The sequence below is a fragment of the Belonocnema kinseyi genome, chromosome 2, assembly GCF_010883055.1.
Source record: "Belonocnema kinseyi isolate 2016_QV_RU_SX_M_011 chromosome 2, B_treatae_v1, whole genome shotgun sequence".
NCBI lineage: Eukaryota > Metazoa > Arthropoda > Insecta > Hymenoptera > Cynipidae > Belonocnema > Belonocnema kinseyi.
In genome coordinates this window covers 71,555,921-71,570,094 of record NC_046658.1, presented here as the reverse complement: position 1 = coordinate 71,570,094, position 14,174 = coordinate 71,555,921, and the positions used below count along the sequence as shown (strand labels likewise).

Below are 14,174 nucleotides of genomic sequence, written 5' to 3'. Positions count from 1 at the left end.
TATAATAAATTATTTGCGATTTATAGAAGAACATATCTCTTGTAAGTAGAAGGACATAATCAAATTTTGTATCGATATAAAATTGTAAGGCTTTTAGAAAAAAGAATCTGCACGAAACCATAATTTTCCGAAAAAAAAGTTTCCCTCACAATTTCTTTTCCATTTGAAATGGCTTTTACTAGAAAGGAATCTTGATTAAATTAAACTCTATTTAAAATTTCATATCATCAACAATAAAGAGTGAACATTTTTCGGGAATCGTAGGCTTATTTTGGATAGAAAAAGTTTAATATTCCAAGTAGAATGAGGAATGACGAAAGTCAAAGATCTTGAAAAGTCTGATAATTATATTTCGAAACTGTAGATCGAGAACGTCTAGAATTAATTTCTTTCCCAGATCTCTCCTCTAGAGTCTCCTCTAAAGAATGTTAATGAAATGAAATAAATGTATAAATTCAGTTCATGAATTAGAATGCTTTTTACAGTTCCAATGAATTTAATTTTTTGTAGAAATCATAAACTCGAAAAATTACAAAAAAAAGACTGAGATATGTGCGGAGTGAATTTAAAAGAAAATTATAATTGATTAAGATTTGAAGAAAAATAACAACTCAATGAGTTTTTATAGATAAGATTTTTATTTCTAATGATAAAATTAATCTGGCAATACAAATAATTCGAGACACTGAAAATCTTGTCAGTAAATTATTTATTAAGAAATAATTTTAATTTGGTACAATCAGATTTTTTTCTCTGCATGTGATAAGATATCATGAAATAATAAGGGGACATTATAATAGTGGAGAGGGTAGTTAATTAAGGTAAACGAGCTACTGAAACCCAATTTAAGGACAAATAATAAATAAACGATACCTAGATGTATAAGTAAAATTAAACTGAATGGCGAGTCGATTTGAATGTAGAAGAGGATATGCTTTCTCGAGGTTGTGCTTGGATAAAAATAGGGACAAAGCGATGGAAAAATTGTTTTGTTGTACATTATATTTTTCATCGTATGGCCCTACTTACGAAACATTATTAGGCGAGTGCGATATGAATTTTCTGACAGATGCGAGGGAACCGTTTAGCATAATACAATATTAACCGGATTTCTCGAACTGCAATTAATTAATTACATAATTTCGAAATCACAACGATCTCTCTCGTATCGCATTTATCGATATGTACAAACAATAATAAATACATATATATTATATTAGCTTATTATTCTTATGATGCTATAATTTTGTACCCTACTATCGCGCTCGAAGGAAACTTTGCCTGAAAGTTAAAACATTTTGAGATGTGGTCAAATTTTGATGTTACTTTTGACTCTCCGTCTCAGATAAAGTTCCCTTTTCATAAATATATTTCATCTAAAATTCAACTAGGCGTAATCTACAATCTCTAATTCACCTGTTCGATGTAGACTGGTCCAAAAATGTCTCTGAAAATATTTTTTAATTGTAGTATAACGAAAAATTAAATCTAAGTTTTCATCTTAAATTATAATTGATAAAAAAAAAGTTATATATGCTTTTTGGACCAGGCTTATACTTTGTACTAATAAGATGGCTTTTGAAAATTTTAATTTCCGTCAAAAAGAAAAGGAATAGATTTTGGGGATGAGATACAAAAAATATTTAGAAGGGCCATTTCTTATTTGTTACAATCGTTTTGACACTTGTTAGTTCCTAAGTTTGATTATACTCTTCTGGGAATACTATTAAAATGCATTTTGCATTTTTTACGTAATTCTGGCGAGCTGATGGTGGTTCTCTCTACTTTCGAAGTACTTTGGCGAACTTCTCTCCGTTGGCTCTCATGTCTATGTGGATGACTAGATTTCCAAAGCGTGGGAATCAAGATCAGGATTTCTGAAGTCGATTATCATCCTTTATCACAGTTGGACTTACGTCCTTTGATGCACCGATTTTTTAACGATATTTTTACCATTAATTTGTCTAGATGGGTCATTTGAGATACTTCGCAGCCCAATCAGTTCGACCGTGGAGTCCACCACTTGGTCTCGTATTTAAAACTCCACCGAATAAATTCGACTGAAGATTTTTGTTAACTGGCTCTGAAAATACAATTTTTTGGTTTAAATGTTAGTGCAAATATTAATATAATTTAAGAGATGTTTTCTAATATAATTATTAAGGCGTAGAGTAAAATACAAACAGAAAATAAAAGATTCTGGGGCTTAAAAATAGATTTTATGCTTTCACGATGATTCATATTGATAACAAAAGATATTTCGGGTTTCACTCGTGTAAAAAACTATGAATTTTTCCGACGTTTCGTGAACATTGCAGTTCACTTCTTCAGGGCCAGCCATGTTCACGAGCAATGTTCACGAAACGTTGGCAAAATTCGTATTTTTTTACACGAGTGAAACCCGGAATATCTCTTGTTATCATTCTGGGGCTTGTTCTATATTTTACCTAAAAAGACCATCATTGTAAAGTTTGTTTGAGAAAATTTTTTGTTGAGGAATTCTGCCCAAGATGATCGGAAAACCGAAAAAACAGGTTTTTCGACGCTTGAAAAGCCGAATTCATTACTTTTCGATTGTTATAAAAAATTACTTGAAACTTTTGTTAATTAAATAAAATTATTTATTTTAATCTGTTCTGGAAAAAATAAAAAAAATGTAAATGTTTTTACAGAAAACTGAAATTCAAAACAGTAAATTACAACTAAAATTTCAGGAAAGTAGAACCTTTACCTATTATTCGAACGAGTTTTTTGTATTTATCTGTTTTTTATTGTATTGGAATTTACAGTTTTTAATCATAATATTTTTGTTTTTTCGACCTAGTGCGGAAAATAATTAAATGCAATAATCCCCATTAAATTAAAAAAGTTAACTCTTACTTAAAGTTCTGAAACTTTAACTTTTTTTTCTTTTTGTATTATCGCATCCTAATATTTCTGTTATGTAAACGTAAAAGCCTTTTGTTATAGCAATCGCACTTGTACAGTTTAACGTAAAATTATCTCCTCGTCGCGTTTTAAATATTTTATCAACATAGGTCAAAAAAACTAAAAGTTAAATTCAAAAATTATAAATTATTTTATAATTTCTTGTAAAATATAAAAACTACAATAAAATATAACAGCATACAAAAATATAAATCAGGCCGAGAAAATATTGGCAAGCAACCTCAAGTAATGATTTTGGAGGCGTAGGCTTAAATTAAAAAAATATACATTTTTCTTATTATTTAACGACTTATATAAAAATAAATGTAACATATATAGTTAATTTTAATTTTAAGTCCACAGGTCAAGAACCTACATTTGAGGCATCTCTGAAGAAAATCGGGCGAAGAGAAAACAAAAATTTCCTCAGTATTTAAATTTTTTCCCGTGTTCTTCTACGCTTCATAGTGGTCACTTTATGGAGCGAATAAAAAATTTCACACTTTATCTTCAATTGTTTTTTCATACGAGGTAAGAAACGGACCAACTTTTCCTTATTTCTCATGTTTTTAAACCACTTATATGAAGAAGTAAAACTTTAACAAACCCCATTTTAGAGATTTAAAACTTTCATTGAAACAGTTTTCTAATACAATCAATAATTTTGAAGCAAATGACGAAAATCATACTTTTTCGGGTTCTCCGGGAAATTACAACAGAAAATCTCAACATTTGTTTTTTGATCAGTACCAAATTTGACACAGTTGGTTTGTAGCTAAAAAGAAAAAGAATGAGACCCCGGGGTTTTTCATTTTCTGAAATTTGAATTTCGAACTACGCCAGTTCTGTACGTTTAGACTCGTACATAATTGTATAAAAAAGGAAGGAATTTGAAATTTAGAGCATGAAAGAAACACAGTGGAAATGAATTTGGGTTAAGTTTCAGACGTCTAATCCGTTTCGTTACAAAATTTAAAGTATAGTATCGGAAGCGGAGTCTCTCTGGCGGTTTTGTAGCATAAGGAAATTAACATGTTCAAAAAATGGTTTTTCTTTTTCTTACTATAACATTTGTATTACCAAGATCACTGAAAAAGGTGTAGGAAATGTTTTTGTAAACGCTTTTTTGTTATTTTCAATGCAATAGCAAATTAGGGAATCAGAATTCGTTGAACTAGATGTATAAAACTTCAAACCCATAGGTATAAATCTAGTTACACAGCAATTAAGAAAAAAGTAGTGATGGAAAATTTAGGTTAGGTGAATTTTAAGAATAAAAATATAGCAGGTAATAGGTTTAACCATTATTGGCGAGGCAATTCATATTCATTCATTCATAGGGAATTTCGTCGAAAATCCACATGAAAAACGTGCAGTAGTAGTTATGGAGAATAACAGTAAAAAGATCCGCCCGCATCGCGGGTACATTCTCCAAGCGCGCTGCGCGAGGGGGTTGCTAGTTTGAGCGCGCCTAGGGCGCGCAAGTGCTGGTTCTCGCGCTTCGCGCTCGATAATATATTTACCTCGCGCTCCGCGCTCGGTCTTTGCATTACCCTCCACACTTGTGCACAGACCACAATGCGAAATTTTCTACATTCTATGTTAAAAACTATTATGTCAAATATTTATTACAATTTTGTGTGTGTGTGTGTGTGTGTGTACCTTGGCCTGGCACTGCTTATTCTGATATTGCAAAATAATGTTCACATTTTATTTTTCCTGGTCCTAATAGGGCCCTGCTGTGGTTGCTTAATCATTTTCCGTTTTCTTAAGTTAAGCTGAACACTTTTTTTTTAATTTGTCATTAAAGAAGGTTCTCAAAGAACCTACGGCCTTGACGATTACATTCTCATTGCCATAATCGCGCTTCGCGCTTAACAGTTAGGTTATACAGTCTCTAATTTTTTTAATTTTGAGCTAATAAAAAAATTCGGCTAGAATAGTTTTGAAATATATTTGGTATATAGTGAAAATTTTGAATGAAATTTTTGGACCTATGAAAAAAATAAATTGTTCTATTTTTTGAAAATTTTCAAAATTTTGAAAAGTATATAACTTTTCTAATTTTTATGAAATTAAAAAATTTTATTTGCATAATTTGCAAGTCTTTTACCTATCTATAAGAAACTTTGAGAAAATTTTTTATGATATTAAGAAAAAAAATTTGAAAATTTTAAAAATGCTATAATTTGTTTAATTTTGGGCTAATCGAAAAAATCGGCTAAAGTAGTTTTGAAATATATTTGGCATCTAGTGAAAATTTTGAATAAGATTTTTGGATCTATGAAAAAAATAACTTTTTATATTTTTTGAAAATTTTCAAATTTTTGAGAAGTATATAACTTTTCTAATTTTCATAAAAATAAAAAATTTTATTTAGATAATTTGCAAGTCTTTCACCTATCTATAAGGAACTTCGACAAATATTTAAAAAATTTCATAATTTTGAAAATGCTCCCAATTTTTTAATTTTTGTTCAAAATATCTGATTACCGAACTTAGCCTTCATTTTGGGTACCTTCAGAAGTGTATAAAAATGCGGACTCTATTGGACAAATCCTTCAAAAGTTAGCGTGGCTACAACATTCAGGTAACCATACAGACATACAGACGGGCAGACAGACAGACACCGATGCAATTGTATGATATTCGGATTCTGTGAGTGCCGAAACGTAAAGATCCATTAAAAACCAGAGATCGAAAATTTGGACGATTACATTACATTCTCAGGAATGAGAATGTAAAAATAATAATAAATATTAGTCAGCCAGCGTATACAAATGCCACACAGCGAATGATCCAGTCTCGGAAGTCTTAAAAATATCAGTAAATATGGATAGTATCAGTCAGAAGTACATAAGAAGAAACAGTAGTTACATACGAGTTTGTTCAGGCAGTGTGTTAAAATAACATAAAAAATAGCTATTGTCAGTATTATTCTTGCAAACACACACAGTAGATCAAGACAGTGTTAGACAGCCAAAGCATATAAAAAACGTGCCTTCAAAATTGCATTTTTTGCGTTGACAAAAAAAAAGATTTGAAATATTTTCTGCTAACCAACGTACAACATGTATGATATTTGTAATTTATTAAAACAATGTAGAGATCCATTTTTTTCAGAAAAATCACTGAAATTATCTGAAGTTATATAATATAAAAGCAGTTCAAAAAAGCTATTTTTCAGTTTGAGAGTTTAATAGACAATTTTGAATCCAGTTTTATATTGGCCATGTCTGAGTGTACCATAATTTCGGTACGAATAGCAGGATTTTTTTCTGTACGACTAGAGAGGAATCCCTTTGTTATTATATGAATGTAAAGGTGAATAACTGAAAATATTTTAAAAGTGCAAGTAAATTATTAGGTCTGTTTTTATCAATGGAATGTAAATAAAATTTGAATTAACAACTTTATCCCCAGAAGGGGTTATTCTTAACAGGGAAACTCAGCAGGAGAAAGAGAAAGCACGAGAGAATGTAAAGAAGAAAAGGCGGAAGTGGAAAGAAAGGTACATGAAAGAGGTAGAGAAAGCGGTAAAGGAAGGGAGGAAATAGGAAGTGATAAAACAGGGAAATTGGAGGATTGAAGGGAAGATATCGAGATGAAGGAGGGGACAGAGTATTTCAAGGGTCTTTCAGGGCATGTGTAAAACAGGGTAAAGGGCAAAGAAGAAAAGCGGAAGCGGGGGGCAAGGATAGCGAAAACGAGATTAGTAGGGAAGGGGTAATAAGGAGGTGACAAGGCCGAAAAGAAACAAGGCAACAGGGGACCATCGCTTGGAAAATAATGCACTAAAATATGTTGGAATAGGGGTAAAAGAAGAGATATAGATGATTTGTAATAAAGTATTAAGAGGAGAAGTGTGCGCTGAAGGAATTGAAGGTAAGGCTGGTAAAGCCGTTGATTAATAAACAGGTTTTAGGAAAGGAATGGGGACCACAAATAACATCTACGTTATCAACTGTCTGATCAATACGAACCTACAGCTAAACATTGACCTACAAGGAAGAGTAAAGTATAATTAATAACTAATTAATTTAACATATTATTACGAGTGTTATAGGCAAAAATAATTTATATTTTGAATAATTATGTTCAACATAAATTCTTATATTCCTCGTTAGATTTTTGCATGTGTCTAAGGGACTGGCTCAACTTTTACAAAAAAAGTCTTACACGTTTTTTTAAAACTCAACTTATAACAAATTACCAAATTTAAAAAATAGAAACATTGTACTTATAATATAATTAAAACAGCATCTGTCATCCTAAAATCCCTTAAATTGGAATGCTTTAAACTGTCTTCTTCTAATGAGTTGTTAATAAAATTTACTAATGTTTAAAATAATTTTTTGGAATAATGTCTTTGTGAGACTAAAATACCCGACAAAATAACTGCCCTTTTTGGATGTAACAAAAATGTACTTATATATAATTTATAGACCAAATTTTCCTTTTTTATATCTGTAAAGAACGTTTAGAAATATTTAAAATGAAAAATGTTTTACATTTAACTTTAAATCCCAATTTTTGGAAATATTTTTGTATTCTGCATTCTAATATTTTTATGAAAGTAAAAATGAAAAGTTATGAACTTTCTGCTGGCTGAAAGTGGGAGGAAATTCACGTTTTTCGAACAAAATAGTTTAAATTTTGCTTCGAATATTAATTTTCTGTTTGAAATTGAAATGTATTAAATTCTGAAGAGCCTCACGTTCGAAACTTTTGTCTTTTTTTTTATTCACAAATTTTTCATTGAAAAAAAAAATTTCAACTTTTTCTTAACAATTTCTTTCGCTTAATAAATATTTAGGTAAAATTTTATATTGTCTTAAATGAATGCATGGGGACTTACAGAATATAAATAATTTGCTTATTGATCCCTTTTCTTATTGATTTAAGATAATATGAAGTTTACCTAATATTAAAGTGTACAAAGTTGGTAAGTAAAACATGTTACTCGGTCCATATTTTGAGTTTAAATTTGGTGAATAAAGAAATAAATAGGAAGACAGTTCCGACCGCGCGGCGCTCCCGAATTGAATGCACCTAATAAAAAATCATGAATAATAATCGAATGAAAATTGAAGACTAGACTTTTTGAACGCGAATTTGTACTTCCTGCCACTGTGCAAAAGTATTAATTTCATTGAAAACTGAGCCATGTTTAGCATTAAAAAAAAATGTTAAGTAATTTTTCGGGAACAATGTTATTCCTGAACATTGTCTAAACTGATTTTTCTGGATCGTTTTTCTAAACTGAAATTTACTGAAAAAATAAAAATGCGTGCAGAAAAAAGCCCAATCAAGTCACTCTAAGAACTCACTGATGTTCTGAGTACCGTAGACAGTTGCATAAGGAATTGTAGTAGTGTGCTCAGCAATATATCGATTTCTCGCAATATAATGTTGCCTCGTTTGATTCTCCAAACTATCCCTTGGTGTCCAAAACGATTCCGTGAACTCTTCAATTTTTTCTGTCGGAGAATTAATCAATCCTCCATTCATCACATTCCTTGATCGAATCGAGTCTGTATCCCCATGCCTGAAAAACCCAAACAAAAAATTCATCAGATCAAAAAACAACTCTTAAATTGGGTAATTATTTTATTAATCCTTTATATAAAAATACATTTTTTACGTACAAAAACCATTTTTCATGGATAGGGAATCTATTTTTCACAAATAAAAAATACACATCAAAGCACTGTAGAGTATTATCGCAAATGCTACATATGCAATTGTCAATTTTTCGCCTTTCAGGAAAGTGCGATACAATATATCCACTATCACAGGAGACCATTTGATCAACAGATCGATTAATTTATTATACTGAATTACCGTCAACCATCTCTCAAAAGCATCTCCCCAAGAATTTTCGATAAACCTGCCCAAGAATTGATCACAAAATCTTGAAATCCCAAAAAATCTTCCCCAGGATGATTTACAAGGAAACTTGACAAGAATTTTGATAGTCCTAAATCTGATATTAGGGTCTGTAATTAGACAATACATATTTTTGATAATCAGAAAGGAATGGTGCAAAATAAAACTAGAGAGGGTGCAAACTACTTCGGATATAAGGAGCAACAGCAAGATCAGACATTCCCAGATGCTTGTTAAAAGTTCTGAGGTAGCAATCTGTAACAGATCCAAGGTAAAGAAAAGAAAGTTTGAAAGATGATAAGAAAAAAGTTGCAGTTTTTCAAAGAAGGTGTTTAGACCGAAAATTTCAATGAGATCTGTAACGTCTTGCACAATCAAGGTAAGACTTTGTTTGAAAATAAGTAGGAGCCTTCTAAAGAAGTGATCATTTTGAATAATCTGGAGGTTCGAGATCAAAGGAGATATGATGTTTTCTAGGATTTTCCAGATGTAGGATGACTTCTTGAGGTTCAGGCTAATCAACCAATTGTCAGTTTGACGGAAAATTTGTTTATGGAGGGTTTCTTGGCCAAAAAAGCAGCATGCCAGCAGGTAACTGAGGATAAGTGCCAAGTTGGTGGCGAGGATTCGCTTGAGAAGTGTGCGAAAGTGTTGGTACCTGGAAGGTAAATTCGTGCTCTGGCCAGCGACGTACCGAGAGACACTGAGGTAATGTTGTTTTGCTGAGACTTTCCTGGCACTTTTGATGTTGTTCTGGCTTTGGTTGTTCCAGTTATTGGGGTGAGGTTCGTCCCAAGCTGGTAGGGACCAGTTGGCATTGGTTTGCTTCTGATTATCGATGGTGTAGTTGCTGTTCCAGTTTGCACGATTTTCCTTGTAGACACGGTCAGGTACGAGTTTCGTGTTGGAATTGTCCGGGATGATCTTGCTCCTGATGCGTGAACAACAACGAATACTGAGCATCGCGAAATCGGACTTAACCGATGATTGGTTAGTAGAAGTATGTAGTATGTAGAATTAAAGTTAAGGTGTAACGCACCCTAGGAGATCAGCAAAGTCGTCGTCGTCCCATTTTGGATTGTTCTCTCGTTTTCGACTGTTGTGATTCAGAAGTGGTAGGATTGGTTGCTGCTGAGGTTGAGGAATTTTTTCCGGCATTCTAAAATAATAATTTGGGGCAGTAGAGTATATTTCAGGTGATCAGTAGGTATCACGGTATCATGCATTTTCCGGAAATTATGGATGAAAGGTTCACTGTTAAAAATGTCTCTTGGAAACTTCCACTACATGTATTGGAAGTTCATTTCCGAAACGTAAGGTAACGCTACAATACATTACGTTGTATTTTCCAAATGCTGACATTAGTATGATACCTAACATCTATTGGGAATTTATAATACAAGTTCAGTTGCCAGTAACACGTCTGTATCATACTTGCGGCAGGATATATTGTCAACAGTTGAAACGAAAAATTAAAAAAAAAATGTAAATGATTTCTCAATGCTCTTGTTCCTGGTAGAAAAGAAGAAATTTTCCGAAGAATCCAAAACTTTTTGTAATATATAGTATATAACGCGCATATTTATGTAATTCAAAGAATTCATAGAATTTAAGGAATTCGTGTAATTCACAGAATTTACCGAATTTATGCAATGTCCTGAATTTACGGATTTAATGGAATTATCGAAATTCATGGAATTTGCGGAATTCACGAAATACAAGGAGTTCACGAGATTCTAAAAATTCATAGAATTCTCGAAATTTAAGGAATGCATGGAATTCAAAGAATTCACAGAATTCAAGAAACTTACATAATTTATGGAATTAAAGGCATTCAACGAATTCAAATAATTCAGGGAATTCAGGGAATTCACATAATTTACGGAACTCACACAATTTATTGAATTCGCAGAATTCAAGGAATTTAGGAATTCAGTGAACTCACGGAATCCAAAGAATTCACCAAAATCAAGGAATTCACGGAATTCAAGGTATTTGTGGAATCCAAAGAAATCACAGAACTCAAGAAATTTATGAAATTCAAGAGATTCACGTATTTCACGAAATTCATGGAATTTATCATATTTATAGAATTCACGGAATTCATGAAGTTTACATCATTTAAGCAATTCACAGACTCAACTAATTGATAAAATTAAAAGAAATCATTGAATTAATGGAATTCACGAAAATCAAGGAATTCAGGAAATTCAATTAATTAATAAAATTAAATTAAATCACGGAATTCATGGAATGTATGGAGTTCATGGAATTCCGTGAATTTCGTGAATTCGTGGAATACCGTCGTTTTTATAAATGCTATCAATTTCGCCACTTCCTTTAATTCAATGAATTCCGTGAATTCCGTGAATTCCGTAAATTCCGTAAATTCCATCAATTTCGTGAGTTCGTTCAATTCCATGAATCCCGCGAAATCCTTGAATTCCGAAAATTTGATCAATTTCGTGAAATCCTTTATTTCAATAAATTCTGCGAATTCCTTAAATTCACCGACTTCCGTGAATTCCATAAATTTCGTAAGTTCCTTGAATTCGACGAATTCCGCGAATTCCATTTATATCACGAATTCCGTGAATTCCATCATTTCCGTGATTTCAATCATTTTCTTTAACTCCTTGAGTTCCGTGAATTCCGCGAATTCCATCAATTCTATAAATTCCGGGAAATCCATGAATTCCGTGCATTTTATGAATGCCATCATTTAGCGAATTCCTTTAATTCCATGAATTCCTTGAATTCTATGAACTCTGCGAATTCCGTGAGTTTGATAAATTCCGTAAATTAAATGAATTCCATGAATTTTGGGATTTCCATGATGAATTTTGTAAATTCTTCAATTCCATTAATTATGTGATTTTCTTGTGCATAATTTTCGTCTCACAAACACTCTAATGGATGCAAGGGAATGCTGGACGGTGACTTCGCGATTTACAACACTTACAATACATGCATTGCAATTTTGTCGTTCAAATTCCATGTTTGAAATTTTACCTTACGCTTGCATTGTAGAAATCTTGTAGAAGTGTTGTGGAATTCCAAACATTTTTAACAGTGTTGTTTATATCCAAATAATTTTGATATTAGCAATGTTTATAGCTTTTCAAATAGATCCATACTAAATATCATGGTGTGAAATTTTGATCCAAAAGTGGATTAGAGCATTCCACATTGGAAAAGAAATTCACGTCTAATAAAAAAGGATGTGAATCTACAGTTGTAATTTTTAATGCAGTAGCTAAAATTTGCTGTTTCTCTAGTGAGCAATGCTTTTTATGCACTTTTCCATCAAAATTTAGAACCTTCAGATGTAGTGTGAATTCCTCAGACAATATTTAGAAATAATATTTTCTATTGTTTTTATATAACTTTTAATGAAGAAACCCCCTTTTTTACATCTGCAATCGATAGAGCGAAAAATTATACGTTCAGGTACGTAACCAAGTCATAGGTCAATTGTAACGTTCATGGTCAGTTAGAGGTTATTTGAAATTAACAAAGTTTTCCAAGAGGTAAGTGTAATTTCTGAAGTAAATTTCAACGAGAAATGCAATGGTGACCTTCATTTTGAGCTTAAAGTTGACCTTCATGGCTTTTTGAAGGTCAGCTTTGTTTTTTTAATGGAAACCCCATTTTTTACATCTGCAATCGATAGAGCGGAAAATTGTACGTTCAGGTACGTACCCAAGCCATAGGTCAATTGTAACGTCCAAGGTCAGTTAGAGGTTATTTGAAATTAACAAAGTTTTCCAAGAGGTCAGTATAATTCCTGAAGTAAATTTCAATGAAAAATTCATTGGTGAGCTCTGCATTGATCTTGGTTACCTCGTTTTGAATATTGTAAAATCATAAGGAAATTTTTCATAAAAAGTTCCAGGTGTTGTGGTGAGAGTTCTGTTCCTCCCCGAAGAGTTATACAGTCCTATACCGTTTTTCGCTACCTAAGTTAATACCTAAGGCGATACCATAAGTCCTATACCGTTTTTTCATACGAATATTACGAATCGAAACTAAATTTACGTATTACGAGTATATACTTACTATCTTTCGCTAAAAGATTATTATGGCGCAAGCTAAACTTTCGGCACGAGAGAGGGTATCTGTATTAATGATGCGTGGTTGGGGAGATCGAGTTCGATCTTATGATCAAGTTCGTTAGCTTTTTTATCGCACTTTTCGTAATGGAGAAGGGTTAAATCCTGTCTCAAAATCAACAATTGAAAGAACTGTAAGACGCTTTATGAATCATGGATCTATCAAGGACCTTCAGAGAATTGGTCGGCCAAAATCTGCAGGATCTGAAGAGATGCAGATGGACATAGCCCAAGCATTTATGAAAACCCACACCTTAGTTTACGTCGAGCTAGTGATGAGCGTAACGTTGCTCCTGAGACAGTGCGATATATTTTAAAAAGCATTAATTTCCATCCTTTTAAAGTTCGTTTGGTACAAGAGCTCAATGAAGACGATCCTGATCGTCGGGTTGAATTTTGTGAAATTATAATGGAGAGAATTGATAAAAGAGGATTAAAAAGAGGATTCTTTTCTTGTACAATACAGTATTTTCAGATGAATCTACTTTCACTTTAAAAGGTGAAGTTAACAGGCAAAATTGTAGATATTGGTCCGAAACAAATCCTGATTGGATGTTGGAGAGTCACACACAATATCCAGAAAAGATTAATGCTTGGGTCTGTATCTTGAATGATACATTGATAGGCCCTTTCTTCACCGATGGTAATCTCAATGCCCGTGCATATGAAGAGCTTCTCAGAAACCAAATTGTACCAAGAATAAGGGAGATTACAGGCGATAATTTTCAAAATATTTGGTTCCAGCAGGACGGAGCAGCGGCTCATTACGGTAGGGAGGTTCGAGCATATTTGGATACTCAGTTCCCTCAGAGGTGGATTGGAAGAAGGGGTGAAATCGAGTGGCCTGCTAGATTTCCTGATCTGACACCTCTCGACTATTTTCTTTGGGGTTATTTAAAGAGCAAAGTATACTCAACGCCACCGCAAAGCTCAGACGAATTGCAGAATCGGATTCTGCAACAGGCTACTTTCATTGATAGGGAGATGATTTGTAATGCTCGTCCACATCGTTGTTCCTGGGTAATGCTAAACGTAAACGTAAACTGCTTGGAAAAAACCTTTAAAAAACCTTGAGGATCATCACAAAGATAAATACAGAGCTCACCAATGAAGGCATGACGGTCAACTTCAAGGTCAAAATGAAAGTCACCATTGAATTCTTCGTTGAAATTTACTTCAGGAATGACCTTCACTTTTTTGAAAAATATGTTACTTGAGGAAATATCCAACCGTCCCGGGACTTTT

The 14,174-nt window shown here is 32.6% G+C and overlaps 1 protein-coding gene across 3 annotated transcripts in view; it reads right to left on the bottom strand.

Moving 5' to 3' along the window:
* Positions 1–704: 704 nt before the first annotated feature.
* The window catches only part of LOC117167528 (serine/threonine-protein kinase dyf-5-like), a 32,457-nt gene continuing 18,987 nt past the window's right edge, over positions 705–14,174 (bottom strand). Inside the window, exons 7-10 of one of the 3 annotated variants that reach the window (XM_033352531.1) lie at positions 9,857–9,976; positions 9,476–9,748; positions 8,259–8,476; positions 705–2,083 (exon numbers count right to left, since the gene is read on the bottom strand). In XM_033352531.1, the coding sequence (XP_033208422.1) occupies positions 1,974–2,083; positions 8,259–8,476; positions 9,476–9,748; positions 9,857–9,976 (721 nt within the window). In that variant the 3' untranslated portion in view covers positions 705–1,973. Of the gene's footprint in view, positions 2,084–8,258; positions 8,477–8,568; positions 9,749–9,856; positions 9,977–14,174 lie in introns of those variants that run through there. The other 2 variants (XM_033352532.1, XM_033352530.1) reach the window with 2 other exon arrangements.